This window comes from Neofelis nebulosa, chromosome 8 (assembly GCF_028018385.1).
Source record: "Neofelis nebulosa isolate mNeoNeb1 chromosome 8, mNeoNeb1.pri, whole genome shotgun sequence".
NCBI lineage: Eukaryota > Metazoa > Chordata > Mammalia > Carnivora > Felidae > Neofelis > Neofelis nebulosa.
Window position 1 is genome coordinate 11,061,265 of NC_080789.1, and position 24,823 is coordinate 11,086,087.

The 24,823-nt window shown below is 59.3% G+C and overlaps 1 protein-coding gene and 1 long non-coding RNA gene across 5 annotated transcripts; both read left to right on the forward strand.

Annotated features, from left to right (window-relative positions):
• Nucleotides 1-1,939: 1,939 nt before the first annotated feature.
• On the forward strand, nt 1,940-17,327 carry RAC2 (Rac family small GTPase 2). Of its 4 annotated transcripts, none has more exons than XM_058741369.1 (7): nt 1,940-2,104; nt 3,984-4,055; nt 9,701-9,818; nt 10,424-10,486; nt 10,840-10,999; nt 14,216-14,347; nt 16,454-17,327. In XM_058741369.1, exons 1-6 carry the CDS (start codon nt 2,091-2,093, stop codon nt 14,344-14,346), a joined length of 558 nt encoding a protein of 185 aa, XP_058597352.1. In that variant the 5' UTR covers nt 1,940-2,090; the 3' UTR covers nt 14,347; nt 16,454-17,327. The 4 variants fall into 4 exon arrangements, with proteins under 4 accessions (XP_058597352.1, XP_058597351.1, XP_058597350.1 ...); XM_058741368.1 differs by lacking the exon at nt 16,454-17,327 and adding an exon at nt 14,976-15,729 and having other exon boundaries at nt 1,943-2,125; XM_058741367.1 differs by having other exon boundaries at nt 1,944-2,125.
• Nucleotides 17,328-18,619: 1,292 nt separating this feature from the next.
• LOC131518891 (uncharacterized) lies at nt 18,620-20,496 on the forward strand. The gene is made up of 2 exons (XR_009265328.1): nt 18,620-19,206; nt 19,746-20,496. It is a non-coding gene; the product is annotated as an uncharacterized LOC131518891 (long non-coding RNA).
• Nucleotides 20,497-24,823: the final 4,327 nt, after the last annotated feature.

Sequence of the window (24,823 nt, forward strand, 5' to 3'; positions counted from 1 at the left end):
CTGCACGGTCAGCGTGGGAGCCAGACGCGGGGCTCGAACTCACCAACTGTGAGATCGTGACCTGAGCCGAAATCAAGAGTCGGACGCTTAACTGACTGAGCCACCCAGGTGCCCCTTGCGGCCAATGTTCTAATCTGTGTTTTGTATTCCTTGCAGAGCTGAGCCCAGTGCTGGGTATTCAGGTGGTGTGTAATCGAATGCATGCAGCACAAAGGAGGGAGTTGGGTGGCCCTAAGTCAGGGTGACTTTTGCTTGGATTGTCTTGGAGAAGTGGCTTTCTCAGGATGGAGGGCAGGGGCCATCTGAGGGCCGTGCGGGCCATGTATGGTTGGGCAGGCTGTTCACTGTGTAAGGAAGCTCCTCCCTAGAGGGGCAAATGGGAGATAAAATCCAGTACCCTTTCCAAGTCATGTGGCCTCACTCATTGGCTGTGTCTTCCCAAAGAAGTGCATTCTTCCTTTTTCTTTTCTTTTTTTTTTTTTTAAATAAACATTTTTATTCTGGAACGAGTTTAGCTTTACAGAAAAGTTCCAAACATAGTCAGAGAATTCACCTATACCCGTCACCCGGTTTCGCCTTACGTGAACATCATAACCAGGGCACGCTTGTCAAAACTAAGAAATTAACGTCGGCACAAACGGAGTCCGCTCAGTTTCAGACTTGATTTGCATTTTACTACGTTTCCCCACTAACGTTGTTTTTCGGTTCTAGGATCCAATCCAGGACCCCGCAGTGCATTTAGGTTTTTTGTTTGTTGTTTAGATTCACAGAGGTTGCCCTAGGGGCTAGCGGTGGATGGGAAAAGAACCTGGGTCCAGGGGGAGCATGTAGAATAAAGACCTTAGGTGGTTTGTGAGGCAGGAAGCCCAGGGTGGGTCATGGGGGGCCTTCCTGACTCCGTCTGAGCCCCGCGAACTATTTTCCACCGTCTCAGCTCAGCTAATGCCAAGGACAGAAGAAAGTATCAAAGTTTGTTGGCTGGTTTGAATCCCCGACGGGCCAAGTTTTGGAGCAGGCCACTGTCCTGGGGTCTCCTCGTTCGTCCTAAGTGACAGTCCAGGGTGGGTGACTGGCGGCTCTGCCTCCTTCTTCCCCCGGGTGTGTGTGGGGGGGTGGGCAGTGGCCATGAACAGTTAGAGCCAGGTGAACTTGGAGTTGCCTGGCGCTGGGTATGATTTCAGGCTGGGCGGTCCTAGCGAGTCCGCTGCCTTCTCAGACCCTCCCTTTCCCCCTCGTTACAACGGGTCACGGATCCTTGTTCCAGGGTGCCTGGTCCCCCAGGGTGGCCTCGAGCACCGGACTGGCTCGTGTGGAGCACTGCCCGTAACTTCCTTTTTATTTCTCCTTCTCCATCAGCGGCCCCCCACCTCCCTTCCTGCCCACCCCCCCCGCGCCCCTCCCCTCCTTCCGCACTCTGGGATCCCCGTGCTTGGGGGAGCCTTGTGTATCGCTCATGCAATCCCCCGGCCTGGAGTGTCCTCTCTCCGGCACCACCTTTCAAGTGCTGGCTCACATGTCACCTCCCCGGCCCCGGTTCTCCCTTCGTGTAGCCCCGAGGTCCCCTCCCTGGAGATCCCTCTTGGCCCCATCACTTCCTGCCTTGTTTTATAGACACACGTGCGAGGTCTTATCTTCCCCAGGGATGGGCTATACCTTTTGCGCCCTGGACTCACCGGCACCTGAATACCGTGCAGGGCACACACTTTCAGCTCATTGAGTGTTTACCACTTAGACCCGAGGGGGACTGAGCTCCTCAGGAAGCCCTAAGCCTTTGGAGAACTGCTCCAGCCCGGCGCCGTGCGCAACAGGTCAGGCCCCAGCCCAGAGGGTACCCGGGTCTCCTGTCGGTGCCCCAGCCGGCACCTGAGGGGCCCCGGGCTGATCTGCCAGACCGCATGCTCCGCCCTCTGCAATCGGCTGTTGGGGCAGCAGCTTGGGTAAGTTCCCCTTCCGCTTCCTCCTGCCTCCCGTCCTACTGAGCTGCTCTTCCGTCGGGGGGGACCTCGCCAGGCTCTCCAAACCCTTGGAGCCCGCAGAAACGCTCCGTGCCCCGAGCTGTCACCAGCGCCGCCTCCCAGGCCCCGGACGCGATGCAGGCCATCAAGTGCGTGGTGGTGGGAGATGGGTAGGTACCTGGCTGAACCTCTCACCTGGCCGGAGCCGCCCGACTGGGTTACCCCTGAGACCCTCCCGCCCTGCAGATGTAGGAGTCCCTGGGAAGCAGCTGGGAGGGGCTGCTCCCTTCTTGTCCCCGGGGCCCAGAGAAAGCCCCCCCCCCCCCCAGGTGGGCAGAGGACAGCTCCACTCTCTTTGCCCACTTCCCTCCGGAAGCTGCCTGGGGGGAGGTGGTGGAGGGTGTGGGGCTGGGGGTAGATGTGCCCGGGGCCTCTCACCTACACCCTGAGAGCTGGGACAGGTCTCTTATGGGACCTGTCTTCCACTCTGTGGAGGCAGATGGGGCGGGGGTGGAGAACCAAGAACCTGGCCTTTCGTCCGCAGGCTGACCTGGGCTCTGGTCACTGGCTTGCTCTGCTGTGTGTCCTCAGGCAAGCTGCAGAGCCTCTCTGAACCTCAGCTTGCCCATCCGGGGAGAGGCCACGCCCCTGGGGTTGATGTGTGGGGGTCACCTGACATATTTCGAGGGGCTGTCCTGTGCTCAGGGCGCTCAATAAATATTACCCTCCTTCCCCTCCTCCCTCCCTGACTCTCCCCTCCCCCTCAGCCTGCCTGGTTGGGGAGGACACGCGTGGGGGATGTGGGCAAAGAGCAGAAGGGGGAGGGGAACATGAAGGGAAGGGAGAGGGCAGGAGGGGTGGGAGGGTGATTGGGAGGGCCCGTGCCAGGTAGGCTGGGCCGAGGGGCCTTCTCAGCCGTGGGCCTCAGTCTCCTCATCTGTACAACGACTGGTCCGAGATGCCGATCTCTGACGCCGGCCGTAACAGCGTCTCAGGGTCCAGCCCACAGGGGCATCCTGGGTGCAGTCCAGCCTACCCCAGCATTTCTGGCTGGGCAGCCCTCCGTTCCCACCCTCCCGTTCTGCAGAGGGGCAGCCTGAGGCTGCTTAGAGGCTCAGCTCTTTCCTGCCCTGGGTCGCAGTGGCCCTGACACGACGGACCGACTTTGGCTCCGATGGGTCTCCTGGGAGCGGGTCGGTTTATCAGAGGGCCCTCGGCTGATTCGGATGTGCTGGCTGGCCTTATCTGCCCGCCTCTCTGCCCAGCCCTGCTCACTTCCGCTTTGTACCTAATCTGAGGCGGGGAGGGCAGAAGCCAAGGGCAACGTTCCAGTCATTCAAAGTTACCTTGGTGGCAGGCCCTGGGGAGGGCGGCGGTGGGGGAGGAGAAGGCGGTCAGCCTTCTCAGAACAGGAAGTGACGAAACGAGGGCCCAGGGGCCGCCCCTTTGGCCCCGGGCTTCCCATGGCGCTACCTGTACCCCCTCCCGGCCCAGCCGACTCGCAGACCCAGGGAAGAGGGCCCGAATCGTGGCCATCACTCTTCAGCGCTCACTGTGGGTCAGGCGCCGGGTTCTGCCCTCTCTCCAATCTTCCCACCCACCTAACATTAGGCCCATTTTACAGGTGGGGAAGCTGAAGCTCAGACAAGTTAAGCAATTTGGCCCAGACCTCATGGGGTTTGAGGCCAGGCCTCTCTGACCCCCAAAGTCTGTGTTCTTAACTGTTACTCTCTCCGGTGAGGTTGGGAGGGACAGGCTTTCCCTAACACGGACAAGCTGCTATGCTGTGTCACACGTGGTGCTGGCCTCTTTTACAAGCTTCGTGCTAATTTACTACTCAGCACACTCCTGGGAGGATAGACGCATCGCCGTTTTCTAGATGGGGAGACTGGGGCCCAGAGAGGTGGGCCCCAGTCTCCCCCCCCCGCCCCCCGAGGGCTGGGCCAGGGGATAGCGCAGGTGCTCAGAAACCTCCGTGTCTCGGGCAGGGCCCGTGACCGCTGTCCTCTCGAACTTTCTGCCTTTCAGAGCCGTGGGCAAGACCTGCCTTCTTATCAGCTATACCACCAACGCCTTCCCTGGAGAGTACATCCCCACCGTGTGAGTCCCCGGGGCGGGGAGGGCCGGGGCGCTGGGAGGCTGGGGAGAGTGGCATCCTCGAGCCCACCCCCTTTTCAGGCACTTCCTGTGTGGCGGCCCATTGGGCACCTGGGGGTCTCTGCCTGGCAGGGGTGCCTCATGATCCAGCCAGGAAGCAGCGATCGGCGTCGAGATGGGCATTGAGGGCGGGGGCCGGGGCCCCAGGGTGGGAGAGAGCCGCTGTCCAGCTGGGCCTCGGCAGGAGGTGGGATGTGGGGCTGTGTCCCAGAAGAGGGGCTGGGATGGGGTGGTTGGAGGACGGGGCAGTCGGGGGCCTTGACACGGGGGAGCAGATAGCAGACGCACGCACGCACGCACGCACGCACGCACGCTGTTAGGGGGGAGGGCAGTGCCCTCTGGAGGCCAGTGGGGAGCCCTGCCCTGTTGCGGGATGTGGAGGCGGGTATGTAGGAGTTCATGGGTGGCAGCCTCGGGAGGGGGGGTAAGGGGGGAAGAGCCTGCCCCAGCCCCACCAACCCTCAGCGGGTCCCTCCCTCCGCAGGAGAAGTCCCCAACCCTTAGCACTGCATTCAAGGCTCTGCAGGGCCTTCTCCCCACCTCGCCTTCCGGCATCGTGGCCCATCACTTTGCTTCGTGTTCTGCCTGCTTGTGCCCACCAAACGCTCCCTGGGCATTCTGGCCTCAGGGCCTTTGCTCAAGCCGTTCCTTCTGCCCGGAGTGCCTTTCCTTCCCAAGCGTCTAAGACCCTCAGGCCAGCTCCGGTGCCCCCCACCCCCCACTTCCAGGAATCTTTCTCATGCAGCCTGAAGGGACCTCTCACTCCCTCGAGTGACTGTATCTGATCCTTCCTGTGACTGTGTCTCTGGAGGGCAGGGAGCCTTGTACTCTACGATCACCCCGTTATCTCATGCACATCGTCTTATACCTGAGAGACGTGTTCCGTGTTGGCCTGAATTGAACTCCATGGAGAGGCCCTCGGAGGATCCATCAGAACACGGGCCTACCGTGTCCTGCATGAAATGTCACACATGTGTGCCCTCCCTCGGTCCTCAGCAGAGGTGGCCGTTATACCCAGGCCACTCACGGGGGAAGCTGCGAGCCTCACGGCGCCCAAGGGGCCTGCCCCCCAGGGTGCCAAGCAGCCGGCCGGGCCAAGGCAGAGAAGCCTGGGTAGGGACCCTGGAAAACGGGCTTCAGCACCAGCTTGGCTTCTGAGTCCCCAGATGGCCTGGTGCCAGTGTCCAACTGTCTCTGCACCTGCCGTATCCGTCCGTTTGCCATGGATCATCAAGTGTTTATCAGGCATCTCCTAATGCAGAGGCAGGACTGGCTCTAAGCCTGAGAGGGCACAGCTCCTGCAAAAGGCCGTTGTCGCCGGCGGTGCCCTGGCCCGGCCTGCCTTCCTGCCTCTCTGCCTGTCCCAGCTGGGGGGGCCCGTTCGCTGAAGGACCTTAGACCAATCATTTCTCCTCTCTGAGCCTCCGTTTCCCTTTTTTATAAGGTCAGAGCTGGGCTGGGAAATCCCAGGCTCACCGCCGGGGCACTTCTCCTGGGCAGGGAGATGAAAGGCATGCTCTCTGCTGCGAGACGGTGGGACCAGCAGAGGCCAGGCTAGGGCCAGTGGTTGCCAACGACTTGGAGAACCCGGGCTCCTGGTGGCCCTTGGTGGGCTTGGGACACCGGACGCCCCTTGCAGACCGACAGATAAGAACGAACCAGGCAAGGTCTACCTTCCCAGGACTCTGGGGAGTTTGGGTCAGACCCTAGGGCCATCTTGAAATTCTTAACTTTTGAACAAGGGGTCTTGCGTTTTCATTTTGCATTGGACGCTGCAAAGTATGTGGCCAGTCCTGCATGCCATGCTCCTTTGTCGTCCGGGACAAGAGTCGCTCAGCTCTGGACAAGCCCTCTGAGAGGCTCCTACTACACGCCTGTTCCTCTGTGATGGGGAGGGAGAGATGAGTCATGCCGAGCCCTTGACGTTGGAGGGCGGGGGCAGCCGGGGGGAGTGGGGTTAGGGAAAACAGGAGATCCCTGTTTTCCCGGGGGGGATCCCCCTCCTCTGGGGACAGTCGGGTTTGCTGAGGCTGGGACACGTGTGCGGCCAGCACGTGGTCAGATGAGCAGGTGAGCTGAGCACAGTCATTGCCAGGCGTGGGGGGTTGACAGCTCAGGGTCCAACAGATGGGGAGACTGAAACTCATGACCATGTCGCTGGCGCTCTGTAGTGACTGGGCGCTCTGGCTGCTTCGAGAAGGTGCCAGAACTCAGCCACCGCCGGGCGGCTCAGCTGGTGGGAGAAAAGAACACCCGGTTAATTTCGGTCAGCTTGGCCAGGACTCGGTTTTCGTTTTCATTTCACCTCCTGGCAAGCCAAGTGTGGAATTCTGTGCACAGCATGGTGTCCAGCCCCTTCTGGGCTTTCGCTGCCCCCCGCCCACCCTCCTGCCGCCGAGGGTGTGGTTCCCTCGCTGGCCCCAGCTACCCTTCTCCAGACTTCTCCACCTCGTGGCTCCTCTTAGCCAAGATGATCACGTCCACCCCCCTCACCCCCCCACCCCCCGCCTGGTGAAGCCCCTCAGCGGTGCCCCATTGTCCTCAGGACCAAGACCCGAGTCCTAACGGTGGTCCACACCCTGCCTGACCTGGTCGATCCTCCCTGGTCCCCACATCACCAGCCACGCATGCCCCCTGGTCTCTGCGTTCCTTTCTGAAGGTGGGCTTGGGTGGGGGTCAGGTGATGCTGGGGGCTGAGCCCCCTTCCTCCTGCCCCCAATCCCCTCCTCCACTCCGTTGCAGGTGTAGGGCTGGGACCAAAGCCCCATGTAACCTGGGGCAGGTCCCTCCGAGCCTCCCTGAGTGTGTGTCCCTCGTGTGTGAAATGGGGACAATGGTAGCAGCTGCTTCCTGGGCCCACTGAAGTGGCCCAAGTACGAAGGGCCTGGAACAGTCATTGACGGCTCTGGGTGCTCAGCAGACGTGAGTTCCCTGCCTTCCCCTCAGCTCAGGGATGCCCCAGGCCCGGGCTCAAACCTCCGAGTCTCAAGCCCTGAAGTGGCCTCAGAGTTTCCCAGGTGGGGATTTTCTGAATCTAGTCCTGGCTCTGCCGCCGACTGACTGTGAGATCTTGGGCAAGTGCCTTCCTGTCTGTGGGCCTCAGTTTCCTCATCTGGGTAAGGGAGTGAGGGCTGGCCAGAGCGGTTCCTCTGGTGCTGGCTGCCTGTGGATCTCAAGGAAGGGGGCCCCCCCAGGAGGTGTAGACCGCTGATGCATCCTTGCAATAATCCCTCCGGCTCTGGCAGCTGGGCCTCTGGGGAGGGACAAGTGTGTGTGTGTGTGTGTGTGTATGGTGCAAGGAATCTTGGGAGGCTTTCTGGCACCAGAATTTCAGGCTGGACACTAGAGAGGAGAGTGTCCCTCCGTCCTCAGCGTGTCCCAAAGGAATGTTTCCGACCGAAGCCGAAGACACCAGAGGCGCGTCTTTTCCCGTGATGCCCCGCGGTGTCTCCCTGGACGGCGCCTTCTTCCTGAAATCCCACAGGGCATGGTTGGTAGCTAGAGTTGGTACACAGAGCCCCTACTATGTGACAAAGGCCTCAGGGGCCTCAGCGTGCAGTAAGGAACAAGCCAGGCGTGGTGTCTGTTGTTTGGGCAAAGATTGCTGGGTTGGGGCCTGGATGGGCGGGCTGGGGGGCAGGAAAGGCTTCCTGCGGGAGATGACCTTGACATGGGGCTAGAGGGGAGATGACCTTGACACGGGGCTAGAGGCGGCTGAGTAAGAGTCAGCTGGGCACTGGGGAGGTGGAGCGAGGGAGGAAGCAGAGTGGAGAGTCAGAGAAGTGTTTGTGGCAGCTTCCAGGCAGTAGGGAGCGGGGCTCTCTGAGGAACCGAGAAGTGACCGGAACACTCCATGGATGAATAAGTATGGGGTGCTAAAAATAGCAGGCTGCCCACTTTTGGGGGGTGCGTGCATGGGTCTTTCTCAGAACAGTTGTTTCGGGAGGCACCCTGAAGCACTGGGGCTTCTGCAGCCGGTCACCAAGCAGCATTCTGGGGCGGCTTCCTGGAGGAGGTGGCGTTCCAAGGGCTTCAGTTCAGTCGGCTTTAGTTCCCATCTACCTGCATGTATTGGGTGCCAGGCCTGGGAAGCAGCCAGGGCCCTGTGGAGCCCTGACCCCCAGCAAGATAGAGACACACGGATTGCCTCTTCAAGGTCAAGATAAAGCGGTTGCCTAAGGGAGGGCACAGTGAGCTCTTTCCAGGTGGAGGCTAGGGGAAGGGGGTGGCCCCCTCCCCCTCCCCACCGCAGTGGAGGAACTGCCTGGGCAGGAACTTGACTCTTGAACTGGAGGTGGCGTCTGGGTGGGAGGCACGGCCATGATCAAGCTCAGGGAGGTGGGCAGCGTGAGCCTTGCCCGGGAAAGAGCTTGGCTGGTGTATGAGGAGAGAAGGAGGAGGATCCTGAGGTCTCAGTGGGCCAGGCCAGGGGACAAGGAGCGGGTGGCTTTTGTGGAGAGGGACAAGGTGATGATCCTTAGCCCTCGTGGGCGGGAGGTGAGGGCATCTGTGGTAACCCAGCTGGGGCACAGGGCAGTGAGCGTCAGACGTGAGCGCTGGGACCCCACGCAACTGGCTTATAACTTAGTTCGGTCCCTCGCTGGCTGTGGGGCCTTGGGCAGACGGCTATACCTCTCTGATCCCAGTTTTCTTTTCTATAGGCTGAAAAATCAGCACTTTCCTTTCAGGGGTATGTGTAGTGAGAAATAGTGTTGGGTTGGATTAAAACAAAAAAAGAAAAAAGAAAAAAGAAAAGTCTGGAAGCTTGTGTGATGGCCCTGGAGGCCTCCCTGGTGCTGGTGGGAGATTTTAGCTGTCGCTATTGACATCCCCCTATCAACAACGCCCCCCCCCCCCCCGCCCAACCCTTTGGCACATGTCTTTCCTATATGTGCTGGTGGCATTTCTCAAAAGTGTCACCCCCCCCCCCCCCCCACTCCAAGCCCCCTGCCACCAGCCTGGAAGACCAGGAATTTAGCGCCCCCGGAGGTCCTTCTGCCAATGCAAGATAAGGATGCTGGACAAATACCTCGCTTCCTGTCCCTCAGGGGTCAGGGGGCGCCCTGTCTCCCAGCTGCCTCTGCTGGGACCCCTCAATAGCACCCCCCGGAACAGCTGGTGTCCCTTCTTTGCCTCTTCCTCACTCCCCTCCCGAGGCTGCCACTTCCTCCGCTCAGGGTTTGTTTCAGGGGAGGACCCCATCCGCAACAGGGTGACCCACATCAGTGCAGCACAGGAAGTGGGTAAATTTGATGCGGGTCGAGCCTTAGGGGGGGATGCTCTGCGACGCTCCCCCCCCCCCCCCCAAAGTCACTTCTTCAAAAGATAGGCCAAGGGCAGAAAAGGGACGGAGAGACCATGTCTTTCTCTGGAGGTTTACCTGCATTTAACACTTTTTTTAAGGTAATGAATCAGTAATGGGGAAAAAAACAGCAAAACCCAGAGGGAAAGCCGACTGCACAGGGCCATGCGAGTCTGACGGTGGCCGCCCCTCCCTGGGCCTCCGCACCAAGCAACGGGAGGCCGGAAGGAGGGCCCGGGGTCCGGGGCGTGGAGACTGACCCTCCTGTGTTGCCTGCTCCCCGCAGGTTCGACAACTATTCAGCCAATGTGATGGTGGACAGCAAGCCCGTGAACCTGGGGCTGTGGGACACCGCGGGGCAGGAGGACTATGACCGCCTCCGGCCGCTCTCCTACCCACAGACGGTGTGCTTCCCTGTCCTCCTATCCCCAGCCTGAGCTCTTCCCGCTCCCTCTGGGGGCGACGCCCTGGGGCCAGGGCCGGGCAACCCTGCCCCTGTCAGTAATGACCCTGCTGGCCAGAGCGGGGCCTCCTCCCCTCCCCGCCTGCCTTCAGCTACCCTGCTCTCACTGTGCCCATCTCCCCGGCCCCCCTGCCTCATGGGCTCTGGCACCCCCCGGGGCTGCCCAAGGGTGGGGCAGGAAGATCCTGGACGGGGCCCAAATAGGGAGCCCAGGACTCTGAGTCCCAGGGGTGCTGGGGAGGGGAGGAGAGATGGGGGCGAGCCTACAGGCTCTCCCTCCGGGCTGGCCGGGAAAGGGCTGGTGACCAGAGGGTAGGTAGTGAGTGCCCGGTGAGGACTACGGGTTCTGGAATCCCGGGTGACAAACCCCGGGCTTCCGTGAGCCTCACTCTCCCCACCTGTAGAATGGGGCAGCCTGTCGTGTGAGGATTAGTCCCTTAGAAAAGCCTGGATCAACAAACAGCTCAGTGGCTGCCCAGGTGTGGGAAGGGCCCAGGTGATGCCTCCAGGCCTCTCACGGGTGACCGTTGCCTGCTCTGTCCCCAGGACGTCTTTCTCATCTGCTTCTCCCTTGTGAGCCCTGCCTCCTACGAGAATGTCCGTGCCAAGGTGAGCAAGACAGAGTGGGGCCTTGGGGGCTTGGGGCGGGTGACCGGGGGGGGGGGGGGAGGGGGGGCGGGGTTGCTGATGACTTTAGGGCAGGGGCAGGGGCAGCGGAGGGTCCCCAGTGCCAACCAGGGCTGTGAGTCTCCGGGGGTGAGACTCAGAGGGGGCTCCGAGGGGGCTGGGGTGGTTAGCTTTACTCCCCACCCTCTGTAACCTCGTCCCCTCTCCTCCCCACACCCCCTCCTCCCCGCCTCGCCGCCTCTCTTCTCTCCTCACATTCGGTGCCCCTCCTCTCCCCGTTCCCGTGCCCCCTCCTGCCCGCACCGCCTCTCACCCCCCCCCGCCCGCCCGCCCAGTGGTTCCCTGAGGTGCGGCACCACTGCCCCAGCACGCCCATCATCCTGGTGGGCACCAAGCTGGATCTGCGGGACGACAAGGACACCATCGAGAGGCTGAAGGAGAAGAAGCTGACGCCTATTACCTACCCGCAGGGCCTGGCACTGGCCAAGGAGATCGGTACGGGGCTCGGGGCTCGGGCTCAGAGAGGGGAGCCAGCTGTTGGGGGGAGCCTGCCTCAGCCTCATGCGGGATTAAAGGGGCTCCAGGGCCAGGCCTGGGGGGGGGGGGCTGGCTGTCTGGGGACGAGCAGCCAAGTCGAGCTTGAGTTTTCCAGGAAGGCTTCCCGGAGGAGGTGCTTTGCCTCAGGTCTGAAGGGGTGATTTCCCTTCTGCCTCCTTCTCACTTCCCTTTCCCCAGGCTCCCTCCTCAGGCCAACTCCTCTTTGCCTCCCGATTACTGGCCCAGAGAAGTAAAGTCACCTCTCAAGGTCACAAGGCCAGCAGGTGACGGCACTGGGAGTGGAATGCAAGAGAGCACGTTGCTGGCTCGGCGGCCTCCTCGTGGCGGCTCAGGGCTGCCTGCACCGGGGAGGCCGGCACCGATGGGTCCAGCCTCTGCCCTGGCACCTGGGCCTGCTGTCCCTGGTCAAGGCCTGACCTGCCTGCGGCCTGGGGGTGGGGCTCTTGCCCGAGAGCCAAGCGTCCCCAGCCGAGTTTGGCCACTACGAGCAGTGACCCAGCTGCCCGGGGTGCTCTGCCTCGACACAGGGTCCTGAAGGCCCAGGGTTTGGTCCCTGAGGAGGCTGGGGCCCCCCTCCCCGCCACCCCCCGCCCCGGCCCTGCCTCAGCCCCACACTCTTCCTTCCGCCGGAACTGGGAGGGCTCCGGGGACTCACATCTCTACAGGAAGAGAAACCGCAGCTGCCCCCCCACCCCCACCCCCTTCCTGTGACTAGTCCACTGACATGGCCATCTTTCTCGGGGGGCCTGTGGCTGCCTCTTAAGCCTGGGTTCCGGACCCCATCCTGGGGTCTTTGGCTCCTAGGCCTGCTGGCTTTCCTCGCAAATACCGGGCCTGCCCCCTTGCCCTCTCTTGTTTTCTGACCAGCCTGTCCCCCACCTCCTCCTGCCCGGGGCTGACTCCCCAGCCTGCCTGTGAGCCCTTCCCTTCTAAAGCCTGTGCTTTGGGACAAGGAGAAGGGGGCCCCCCTCTCTGGGCCTCAGTCTCTCCGTTCACATGGGCCAGCCTGCACACGCCCCAAAGGTCCTTCCTCCTCTATAGGGAGATGGCTCCGGATCCTGCCTTGGTCTCTAGCCTCTCCCTCCTGGAGCTGATCCTGAGTGGGGTGTGGGGCAGGGGCAGTGACTTTGAACTTGACTCGGACCAGCCTAGGCCAGAGGGGAGGCCGGAGAGGAGGCCTGGGGGACCTGCTGGTGTGATGAGAAGGCCGGAGGCCGCCTCAGCCCCCAGCCTGTGGTGGCGAGTTGGGGAGGCAGCTGAGGTCCCGGCTGGTATAATCGCGGCTGGCTGATGGAGACTGAGCACCTCCTGGGCGCTGGGCCATATACCTCCCCTCCTTGTTCCCACGGCGACCATGAGGGAGGGTCTCTGGTTGACCCCACTTTACAGAAGAGGAGAGTGAAGCTCGGGGAGAAGTCGCCGGCTCAAGGCCACCCAGCCAGGCTAGGGCAGAGCTCAGATCCAAAGCTGGCAACCTGGCTCCATTAGTCATGGAGATCAAGGGCATCTGCAGCCCCCCTGACCTGCCCCCACGCCCTCGGCGCTCCTCTACCCCACCTGCCTCCGCTCGATACGCGTCCTGAGTCACCACGTCCTAGACAGATGGGACACTGAGGCACAGAGAGGGGGACTGGCCAGAGTCCTAGGGTGATCAGAGGCAGAGCTGAAGGGAGCCCAGCACCCTCCCCCCACCCCCCTCTACCTCCACTCAGGGCCGTTGCTCTGGATGCCACTCAGCCGAGAGGAAGCAAGGGGGTGGCAGGTGCCAGGGAGGAGGCAGTTGGTGGGTGCGGAAGAAGTCGACGCTGGCTGTGGTCCCTCGCAGGGAGACAGTGGCCAATGCCCGGCGACACCCTTCTAGGCACAAAAGGGTTATAAGATGATGACACTCCGGAACCTGAACCTGAACCTGAACCAAGGGAGTCTGGCCTCTGGCAGCCAGGCCCTGGGAGCACTCTGTGCTCTCCCTGCTGGGAATATGCTCCCGAATACAGGGGACACAGCCAGCATGTGACTTTGTGCAAGTGACACACTCTCTGAACCTCGGTTTCCTTGTCACTGCCCTTTCTTTCTTCCCAACCCCAGGGCATCTGTGGGCTTCCTCCTTCCAGGGGCAGTCCCTCTTGAGGTCCTGGCTCTCCTCTCCCCAGCTGTGTGTCTCTGGGGCCCAGGCTTCCCCTCTCTGGGCCTGTTTCCTCATCTGGGAAGTGGGGAATCACAGTATTTCTTCACAGGGTTTTTGGAAGCCCCCAGCTCAGTGCTTGGCAGGGGCACCTATCGGCCTTGGTCTGCTTCCTTCCTCCTAGAAGGGCAGACTCCAGGGGGACAAAGTTCCCCTTCCTGCCCCTGCCTTTCCTCTGGTTCCTGAGGTCAGCCCCAGCCCTCTCAAAGAAGGGGCTTTGTGGTTCCTTACTTCAGGGAAACAATCTGTGTTGTAGCAGAAGTGGGAACTCAGGCAGGTTCCTTCCAGAAGGGCATGAACGCGGCCCCCTGGGAGTAAGGGCTCAGCCTGACCATCTGTGCCCCGGGCTCCCGCGCTGAGCGGTCAGGTGGGAGAAGGCTGGTCCCCTCAGCAGGGAGGGAAAACTCTCTACTCCCGTTCCCCTCACTGACAGTCCCCAGCCGCCCCAAGGTGGACGAGAAGCACCCAGCATGTGACTTTGGACAAATGATTTCCCACCTACGAGCCTCAGTTTCCGAATCTGTCAAATGGGACGATGTTAAGGAGTGGTCAGGTGGCACTTGGAAGGTCCTGGTGACCGGGCTGTGAGCACCTCAGGCCTCCCGAGGGGAAGCGTGGAGGCAGGTGTGCGGCTAGTTTTTCGGAGAAACTGAGACGTGGAGAGATTCAGTCACTGTCGCTAGAGCCCTTGTTTCCTTTAGGAATGTGTCAAAATTCCTGCCTGCCTTCCCTAAGGGCTTACGTGTCTAAGGAAGATACAGACCTGCTCTTGTGGGTCTTAGCCTCTCTTTTGGAAACCAAGCTCCCCATTTCAGGCATGGGGAAACCGAGGCACAGAGTTGTGGATACTCTCCTCTGAGTGGCACAGCCCAGGTGGCCCCCACAGCCTGGCACAGTTGTGTGGCTTGGGAGAGGTTTCTGCCCAGGGCCGGCCCCTGACCGGGCCCTGCCCTCTTGCCACCCCACCCTAGACTCGGTCAAATACCTGGAGTGCTCAGCCCTCACCCAGCGAGGCCTGAAAACCGTCTTCGATGAGGCGATCCGGGCCGTCCTGTGCCCCCAGCCCACGCGGCCACAGAAGCGCCCCTGCAGCATCCTTTAGGGTAAGAGCGCCTCCTTCCCCGCTTCGTGACCCGTCCTCCACCTGCACACAGCAGGCTCCGGCTGGGGGGCGGCGGGGTTGGGGGGGGGGGGTTGTCTAGCCACTGCTCAGTGGCCTTGCGTTTCACCGGGAATGGCATTTCGGCCAAGACAGAAGGGCAAGCATCGCAGTGGCCTCAGTTTCCCTATTTGCCTGAGCCGGTCCAGCTCAGTGGAGCCCAGTTCCCAGCAGGAAGGTGCCAGAGCCAAGGCATGGGTGTCGCTAGGCTCCCACCCTGCCGACCCTGCCGGAGGCCAGGGATGGGGACCGGGATGGGAAGATGCGTTGGCCCCACCCCCCAGGAGAGGGGGGAGGAGCCAGCACCACACATAAGAGTGAGACTCCAGTGGGGGCAGAAGGGGGACCAGTGTGGGTTGGAGGCAGCCTGGAGACGTGGGACTAGAAGGGTGGAGAGGCCTTGGTGTGGTGGGCAAGCGGGGGGTGGGGGGTGGTGGCGGGGGACTGGTGGGAGGGCCAACCTGGAGCCAAAGCCAGGAGGCGGCCGTGAGCCTTGAGCTGGGAAAGCGGCGAGGGAGCAGGCCGTTCTGCTTTGCCATCAGATTCTCACCCCATGCGTGTCTGCATTCCAGGTTGCACCCAGCCCTCCCAGCCAGATGGTTCTGACCTCCAGGGCCCTCCCATAAAGCCCAATGGCACCCCGGCTGGCCACGCTGTCCCCTCCCCGCCCGTGGTGTTTCCTAGCAGAGGGCTGCAGAGCTTGGTTGATGGGCTTCTCTGGGCTGGAAGGGTGTGAATTCGCAGGCTCTGTTCCCAACCCCTGCTGCTCCTGCCCTCCTCCCCCCTCCCCGGGGGCCAGAGGGGAGCCCCCTTTGCATTAGTGCTGTTCGTGCCCGCTGCCACACAATGGCAGCGTCTACCCCTTTGCCCCAGTCCCACCCGACGCCTGAATCCCCTCTGGAAATTTCGGGCCAGATTGTCTCCAGTATGCCTTCAAGGACGGGTCTCTCGCTCCCTCCTGAGGCCGGCTACTACTCCAATATTGGTGGTCTTGCTTGTCTGAAAGTTCTCCTTCTCCTGAGCCAAAGTGAGTGTCTCAGAAGTTTGCTCCTCTGGTCTGAGCGCTCTTCTTTGGGGCAACATGAAATAAACCAAATTCTCTGACTGTCGGCGGGCACCTGCAACCGCCCGTCAAAACCCTGGGTCCCGCGGACTCCTGCCACCCCTCGAGGCTTTCTCCACCGCTCACAGGACCTTGAGCTACATTTGCCCGTAGGAGTCTTAAAACTTTCAGACGCTGCCAGCCAGGACTTTTGCTATTGCAAATGGAAAACCTAATTCAACCTGCTTAAGCAGAAAATAAATTTACTGATTCAAATTTGGAAAGATCGTGTCTTCAGGTGCAGCTTGATCAAGGAGGGAGGGGGAAGCTCAAATTATGTCATCAGGGCTTGCTTTCCTGTACCTCTTTGCTCTGCCTCCTGCTGTCTGGTTCATTTTCTGGCAGGTGTCTCTCAGGAGCATTCTTCCGGGTTCAAGTTGGGCAAAAAAAAAAAAAAAAAACCACCAAAAAAAAAAAAAACAAAAAACCCAACCCACAAGTATCTGCCCCAGGCAAAGTTCTAATTAAGGTTTACTCTGAATGGACCAGCTTACTTGCGGGTCATATTCAACCAATCGTATTTGGTGGGGGGAGGGTGCTGAGCTCTGATTGGCCAGGCCTGGACCACACCCCATCTTGGAGCGAGGGGTGGTTCCAAGCCAATGATAAGAACCTTATCTACTTAAGGTGGAGGGGTTATCTCCCCAAGGAGGACTCAGACCTTGTTGGAGTTCGGGATTATGGGTGTCGAGCAGCCAGAACTCCCCAACCACCCTTATTGCGGGTCACCGAAAGGGTCCCCACGGGGTAAGGAAGCAATGCCCGTCCCTGGAGGCACGAAGCAAGAGCGAGTTTCTTTAAGAGAGAGAGGGGACTGTGCTCCCACCTTAGAGTTTCCTAATTGACAAGTGCCAGCCTTTGCGCTCCTGTGGATGGTTGCTCTCCTCTGTCCAAGCTTCATGCACGCTCCAGTGCATGTTTATGGCGCGCCTTCTCCCTCTGTTCCAGGTGCGGGGTCCAGTGCTGCACGTGAGCTCCTGCCCTCGGGGGCTGGCACTCTGGAGAAGCTACATGGAAGCTACAAGGCAGGAATAAAAAAAGAGAGGTCTAAGACCCCGTCCCCCACGGCACAGAAGTCCCCCCGGTTGCCAGCCCGCGAAATGCTTTGGGTTTCTGTTCTCTGCGATTCTCTGCTCACCGCCCCCGCCCCCACCCCCCCAGCTGCCCCCATAAGTCCTGATGTTGGGAGAGGCAGGGCCCTCCACCTCACCGGCCTCCCAGGAACCCCCACCCCCTTGAAAGGAACTGGGTTTAGCCGGGGAAACCCCATGGCGCCTCTCAGCCTCCGCTCAGACAAGGCCTTTCTGTTTTTAAGGTGACTTCACCACGGAAACAAGCCACCCCCCTGAAAACCCCACGCCTGCTCTCGCTAGCATGTGGCGAACACAGACCCATCACCCCCCCATAACCGGACACGCTGGTTGTTTGGAAGCCCTGGGGCGCCCCCTCCAGTCGTCCAGAGTCTGAAGCGAACCTCATTTGCTCCCTGCTTTTCCGGGGCCTCCAGATAAATCTGGGACCCCTTCCCTTGACTCCGGAGGCCTGGCCACACCCGGCCTCCAGCCTCAGACCGAACTCTCATTTCCTCAAAGACCTCTCTTTCGTCTTAGCCTTTGGCACACCCTGGTCTGGTCCTCTTTCCTCGAAGAATTTCCTTTGCGCCTCTAACTTCCCTAGATGCCAAGGGCGCGCGCGGGGGTGGGGGTGGGGGTCTCTGCTACGTGCCTCTTCCCCCGAGCCTGCCCCAGTGGGCACAGCCCTTGCTTTATGCCAACAGCAACGCCAGGAAATAAATTCTCTCACCACCGTGCGTTCTCACCTAGCCGATATTATCTCATTTAACCCCCCTGGGGGCCGCCCAGTGTAGGTGTTAGCAGCTTGGTTTTGCGGAGAAGGAAACAGGGGCACAGGAGGGCACGGGAGTCGTCCTGGAGCTCAACTCACTACGGCAGACACTCTCCTTTCCCATCTCCTCCCACTGCTCGCATCCTTCCTGCTGACAGAAACCTAGTTTTCGGGGAGAGCCGCGAGGTCCCTCGCCCCAGACCAAAACACTTGTTCTCCCGGCCTGCTTTGCCGCTGGGGTCCCACGGGGGCACAGTTCTGGCGAGCAAGGCAGGTGTAAGTCAGCTGGAGAGGTGGCTTCTGGGGAAGTTTGTGTTTTCTTCCGCAACCCCCCCCCCCCAAAAAAAAAACCCCAAACGGCCACTGCCCTTTGTCCTGTCCTCTTCCCCAATGAATAATGATGCGATGTCTGGAGCTGCAGCAGCCATCTTATACACATGAAACCACAAGCACGCAGCCACAAGCTGACAGGCTGAGAGTGGAGGAGCAGAGGGACGCAAAGAGGCTGGATCCTTGACAACTTCGGGTGGCCGCAGAACCGGCGCCCCGAGCTCTCAGGAGCTCGCTCGCAGCCCAGTGGGGACAGCTGAGTCCGCAGGGAGCCCCGGGCAATGGCCCCTCTGCTTGGATGGCTCACCATGACCCTAGCAGGTGTCTGGGACCTAGTCCACGCTGGATACGTGTGTGTTGTTGATGTAAACAAACAAGCAGACGGAAGAATAGACTTTACTGGAGAGAGAGAGAGAGACCCAGCCCTTCCAGTGACCCAGCTGAACCCAGCCTCCCAGCCATCCCGGCCAAGGCGCCAGTCGTGCGCGTCAGCCATCTTGGATGTGCCAGCCCAGTCGAGTCCCCGGATGACGGCGGCCCCGGGCAAAATCATGTGGAGCAGACGAGCATCCCACTGAGTCCGGCCACCTCGTAAAATCATGGGAAATAATACCGTGGTATGCCGAAACGGCGACTTTTCTGGGGCCGAGAAAGTTTCTTCCTTTGCTGTTTCACTTCTCCGCCCTCCCCTCTTTTTTTTTTTTTTTTTTTTAATTTTTTTTTTTTTTTAATGTTTTTTATTTATTTTTGGGACAGACAGAGACAGAGCATGAACGGGGGAGGGGCAGAGAGAGAGGGAGACACAGAATCGGAAACAGGCTCCAGGCTCCGAGCCATCAGCCCAGAGCCTGACGCGGGGCTCGAACTCACGGACCGCGAGATCGTGACCTGGCTGAAGTCGGATGCTTAACCGACTGCGCCACCCAGGCGCCCCCGCCCTCCCCTCTTAACAACCCCCCCACCCCCCGCCCCCCAACCTGCAACCAGAGAAAGAGTCGCCTCTGGGGACCTCTGACTCCATCCAGGCCTCATGGGATGTGAGAGGCAGGGCAGGCTAGGCTCTGGGGAGGGCGACGGAGATCTAGGATGGTTCTAGAAGACTTCTGAAGGCCCTAAACTAGGTGAAACGATGAGCAGTCATCCATGTCACTTGAAGTTCGTTCACTTCAGTTCTCATGGAGCCAGGGGCTCCGTGCCAAGCTGCGTGGGAGCTGGAGGTGCCGCGAGGGTGACGTCCGGCCCCGCGCTCCCCAGGGGGCTCAGGGGCCGGTGAGACGGACCGACCAGCAACTCAACACCTGCCGTGTGGTCGATCCACATACCACAGAAGTGTATGCAACAGAGCAAAGAGGAGGGTCTTGTCTCGGGGTGCTGGGCCACAGCTGCTTCTGGCCCCTCCCCCTTGCTGAAAAGCAGCCACCACGACGACGACGATACGGGGAACACGAAACAGAAACACAAACTCTCATCTTCAAGGAAACCAGGAGACACCTGTGAACCCAGACCAGCCAGCGCCCAGCACACAAGTACGGAGAGCAGATGGAGGGGTGGTAAATGATTTAACAGAGGCCCGGGGAAGGCAAACCCAAGCGCCTGCTGTGCTGCGGGAGGGGCGGCGGGGGTGGGGGGTGGGGGGAGGATTTGCAGGTGGAAGAGACGCAACCCACCGGGCCTTGCAGAATCCCAGGGCAGCTTCCAAGTGGGGGATTCAGCCACCGCAGATGGCCAGGCGGGAGGCTGAAAACTGGCGGGTTATTTAGAAGTTTGTTTAAGGGGCAATTAGACCCCCAGAGCCCCTCCCCCCTCCCCCCCACCCTGCACGATGCAGCCAGGCAACCATCCCTCCCTAGCCTGGGCAGGAAAATCCAACCAGACATTTCTGGACCCAAGGACACCAGCTACAGGGCAGGCGGGGGTGAGCCCCCAGACTGATGGTGTGAGGTGCAGTAGGTCTGATTATGCCTGGTGGGTGATTACTCCCTCCATGCCCCCCTCCAGGGTAAGAGCACACTTCCCCTCCCTGCCCCACTGACTAGCTTTGGCCTTCGGCCTTGCCTTTTGCCAGCGGGATGTTAGCATATGCATCGTAAGGAGAGACTCGATGTGCTTGCACCCTTGGACATGCTCTCTTGTGCTGACAAAAGAACATGCCTTGGTAAGCCCAGTGGTTCCAAGAATGGGACGGCAGAGGTACCCAGGTGCCTGCAGCTCAGAGCCGACCTGCCTAGATTAACCCACTCCAGATGACCTGAAGGTGTGAGGTACAATAAATGCTTATTCTCGTGCACCAAAGCCATGTGCGTGGTTGTTTGTTACACAGCAGTAGCTGACTGATACAGGGGGATTCAGTGGAAGTCAGAATACCGAACAGGGTGACCCTAGCCCGCCTCCTCTCCCTGGCTTAGTTCAGGAATGCTAGCACCCAGGCATACAGATAGGAGTCGGTGGATAGGATCTGACCACCCCAGAGAGAAGTCTCACAGGTGCTGACCTCTGGTCCCATCTAGGTATGCTTGACGAAAGAGCCAGCTGTCCCTATAGCGATGTTCATTGCCTCGCAAGCCCTGTCCTCCTACATGGAGCGGCCAATCTGAGTGTTAAGGCTTCATTCCGAAAAATGAATGGGAAACAGAAGATGAATGGACGATTGAAGAAAACTCAATCAAACAGAGAAAAGAATTAGCAAGAAATAGAGACAAGGCAGCGATCAGAAGAAAACTTTGAAGAAACTACCACGGCTATCCTTGGAGAGAGAAGGAAACATAGCATAGCCATAAACAAAACCAGAATACCATAATAAAGGAACAATCAGAAAACCAAGAGGAGCTCTTAGAAATGAAAAATACTATGTTTATTAAAATTTTAAAAACGTACGGGGCACTTGGGTGGCCCAGTCGGTTAAGTGTCCGACTCTTGGTTTCAGCTCAGGTCGTGATCTCACAGTTCATTTGTTCAAGCCCTGCATCGGGATCTACACCGACAGTGTGGAGCCTGCTTGAGATTCTCTCTCTCTCCCTCTCTCTCTGCCCCTCCTGTGTTCTCTCTCTCTCTCTCTCTCTCAAAATAAATAAATAAACTTTAGAAAATACATTTTTTAGGCGGTGTCTGGGTGGCTGAGTGTCCAGCTTTTGGTTTTGGCTCAGGTCCTGATCTCAAGGTTTTGTGGGTTTGGGCCCCACATGGGGCTCTGTGCTGGCAGCTCAGAGCCGGCTTGGGGTTCTCTCTCTCCTTCTCTCGCCCTCTCTCTCTGTCCCTCCCCCACCCGTGCTATCACTGTGTCTCTCAAAATAAATAAATAAACTTAAAAAAATAAAATAAAATAGTTTTTAAAAAAAAATGTTTGGAAGAAAAAACAGAGGGAACAACAACAATAATAGAAACAACTCTCAGAAGGTAGAATAAGATGGTAAAAGTAAACAACAAGAAAATTACAGGGTTAATCCAGGAGGCCAATAGTCAAATAACAGGAGTTCCAAAAGAAAATAATAGAGAAATCTTACCCAGAACTGAAGAACACAAATCTTTAGGTTAACACAGTGCGCTAAATGCCCCAAACACTTGTTGTTGGGGTAGGGTGGGTGGCATGACCCACGCATTAGGAAACCTCTGAAATTTAGGGATACAGCAAACATCCTAGAAGCTTCCATGATAAAGAACAAAATGACCTAAGCTTACCCACAATTGACTGAGAATAAGAACAGTACTGGGAGGTAGAGACATGGACAGATGCCTCCCACCACTGAGTCAAAGTAATTCTCAACCTAGAATTCTATACCCAGCCAGGCTATCCATGCGCACGCGAGGAGAATAAACTATTTTCACATGTGCACACCGGCTCAGGGAGTTAGTAGAGGTTTCGCACTGGCAAAATAAGGGAGTAAACCATTATGGAGGAAGATTCAAGAAACAGGACCTAACAGGGAAAAAGCTGAAAGGGATCGCTGAGAGAGCAGTGAAGAGAGCATCTCAGGGTGGTAGCCACTCTCAGGCACAGAGGATAGCCAGGACAGATGGGCAGAGTTGAGACGTCTCCACACAGAAATCCTGACCGGGCTCACATTCCCCTGTGAGGTTTTTCCTGAGCTGTAGGTCGGAGCTTATGCAAATACGGAGTCCTAGAAAACTGAGATATTAAAAAAACAAAAAACAAGCAAATGAAAAAAAAAAATGAAGCCGTTATGAACTCCAGGCTGGGCAGGAAATAACATGTACGGTACATTCCTAGTGAAAACACTGAACGTGCACTTAACCGAAAACGCCGTTCGGTGGAGAGGGTGGAGAGAAGGAGCCAGAGTGTGTAAGAAATCTAGAATCCTCACGTAGCATAGTAGGAAGTCAGTAGATAATGGGTCAGATTGGAGGCTCAAAAGATGGAGAAAGAAACCCAATAATTAGCAAGACGGAGGCAAATACAAGGAGAAAGAGCTAGAAATTGCCTCTGGCATAAGGGTGGGGGCAGGGCTGTGGGAGGACTGCCGTTTTCTGCTGTTATAAGCCCTTTTCATCACTTTGGTTTGTAAAATTTACCGGCAAGCAGTGCTTTGATTAAAAAAAAAAAAAAAGAGCAGATATAAAATAATTGCCTGATGGATAAAAGAGAAGCCAGAAGAGGGAGCGTCAGAGAATGGGAAGGCTTCAGGGTGGCTGGTACCCCAACCTGCTGAAGGATTAAGAGAGCGACAGGGAACAGCCTGTGCAAAGGGCTTGGGGCCCGCACGGGGTTCAGACTGAAGGCCTCAGCGCTGCAGAAAGAGAGCCAGGCTGCCGGCCCATCTGCCCCTGCCGCAGACGAGGACAGGGGAGGCTCACGCTACGTGTAGCTTCTCGGTGTCCCTGGGACCTGCGGATGTGTACAGGGATTGACGCATTCTATCGTCGCGGCAACCCAGCGCGGCAGGTGTTGAAGATGAGGGGCTGAGGCTCAGAGAGGCTAAGTCACGTATCCGAGGTCACACAGCCGGTGAGTACAGAAGCTGAGATTCAACCCCAGCAGCAAACAGCAGGGCTGATGAGCCACTTTATAGGTGTCCACACTCTCGTGACAGCCCCAGGGGCCAGGCGGGGGAGGTATTTTGGCTCACTTCATCTTATTTGAAGGACGGACCTCAGCGTCAGTAGCTGAGGCCTCCACCCTACACTGTGGTCAGCTCTGGCGTTGGCGTTGTGGGGGAGAGGAAGGAGGGGACAGCACGCTCCTGGCTGCCAGGAATGGGAGGAGCCTGGGCCCCAGCCTCTCTGGAAAACCACCGGTCTGATGGTAGAGGCACAGCCCCTGGTCTCAGGGAGCCCTCTAGTCTGAGGGTGGAGACACGGCCCTGGTTCTGAGGAGGTCAGGGTCTGATGGGGGACACATAGCATTGTCCTCTTTCGGCAGGCGCTCGGGGCAGCCCCTCCGGGATTCCAGGCAGGCATGACAGCACCGAGGGACCAGATGGGGGCCTGAGGCTAGAGGTTCTCATGTCCCAGGACCTCCGTGCCAGGCAAGGTGGGGCCGCCTCACGGCTCCGACACAGCATCCCTAGCTTCCCAGAGCTCGAGGGTGTGGAGTTGCACTTCCTCTCTCTGCCCTGCCCTCCCTGCAGAAGGAGAGGCTGGTCCGGGATCCCTGGGTCACTTCTGCTCGGGGAAGGCCCCTCAGTGTCCCACTGGGGCCACCCCTGCCCGCAGCCTGGCGCCCGGGACCCGTCACCACCACTCGGCCTCCATCCTCCACCCCCACCCCTGCCGCCCGCTCGCCCTCCATCTATCTTCTTGTCTTCGGTAAACATGTGGCAAACACTTACTGCGTGCTAGGCGCTTCCAGGCCTGGGGACACAGTGAGGCTGGGGTCTCTGGGAAGCCTAGAGGAGAGGCCTCGCCGATCCAGGCCAGGGACAGCTCCGGGGGGACTTCGTCTCACACGTACAGGTGGGGTGCGGGCACAGCCTGTGCAAAGGCCCTGAGGAAAACCAGCGCCGTCACCGGTGCCTGACTGGTGAGCCTTTGAAGAACATAAATTAGGTCAAGAGACTCCTCTGCTCCCACCTGTGAAGCCCCCAAGCCACCCAGACTGAGCCGAGGCCCTGCGTGGTCTGGCCTCGGAGGCCTCCCCCTGCCTCCCTCCTCTCCAGCCACCCTGCTCTCCTCCTGGTCACCCGAACGCACAAGCTTGTCTCCACCTGAGCACCCCGGCAGGGCCCTGCTCCCCACTGGAGGCTTCTTCCCTAGATGGTGCTGTATCCCTCTCACTGTCTCACAGAGGCCTTCTGAGCTCGCTGGTCAGAGCCAATGAATGAGTGAACGAATGAATGAATGAATGAATGGATGAGACTGGGTGTGTCTGGAGCACAGGCAGGCAGGAAATCGGCAGAGGAAGAGCCGGAGGGGGAAGGCAGGGGGAGGAAAGACTAGGGCGGTGTAAAGTCTGGGGGGCTCCGGAGGGTGGGCTTAATTCTGGGGGTGATGAGAAGCCAGGTGAGGGCCCCGAGCAGGGCAGGGAGACCCCTTCCTCACCTCCGGGAGCTTCCTAGAGCCCATCTACTCCTCAGGAACTTGGCCAGACAGACGAGAGGCTGAGGCTGGAAGGAGGGGCTTGCCCAGGACCCACGGCAAGTGCAAGGACAGCAACAGGGGGCCGGTGGCTCCAGAAGCCGACGTGGGCATTTGTTTTCTCCTGTATAATAGCTTTGATTTTGCCCTTGACCCCCTACCCCCCAAAGCCTGAAATATGTATTCTTTAACCCTGTCAGCCTGCCCTGGGCCCTCCGGACTCAGTCGGTCTCAGGACGGCTGCCCCCACCTGGCTTTCCTCTGGCTGGTGTCCAGCCGGTGGCCAGGACTGTGGACTCCCACCGCAGTGCTCCCTCGCGCTGCCCGCCCTCGCAGCACTGCCCAACCCCTCACCTGCCTGGGATCGGGAACCAGCTGTCGTCCCCGGGGGGGACATGTGCCACAGCGGCCTGGGGGACGTCCAGCTCCCCTGGGCACCACGCTCCTCTCTCCTCCCCTCTGAGGGAGCCAAGGCCAGCGTGGGTGGCCAAATCTCCCCGGTAACAGGGTCTGTGCCCCCCCCCCCCCCCACCGCCGCCCCAGCCTCCTCTCCTAACCTGCCGCCCCTCCCCTCTCCTGCACCTGCTCTCCGGCCCCTCCCGCACCCCCCACTCC

Coding starts and splice junctions, on each gene's coding strand:
- RAC2 (XM_058741368.1), top strand. CDS start 2,091: ATGCAGGCCATCAAGTGCGTGGTGGTGGGAGATGG. Junction 2,126..3,983: donor TGCGTGGTGGTGGGAGATGG/GTAGGTACCTGG, acceptor TCTGCCTTTCAG/AGCCGTGGGCAAGACCTGCC. Junction 9,819..10,423: donor CGCTCTCCTACCCACAGACG/GTGTGCTTCCCT, acceptor CTCTGTCCCCAG/GACGTCTTTCTCATCTGCTT.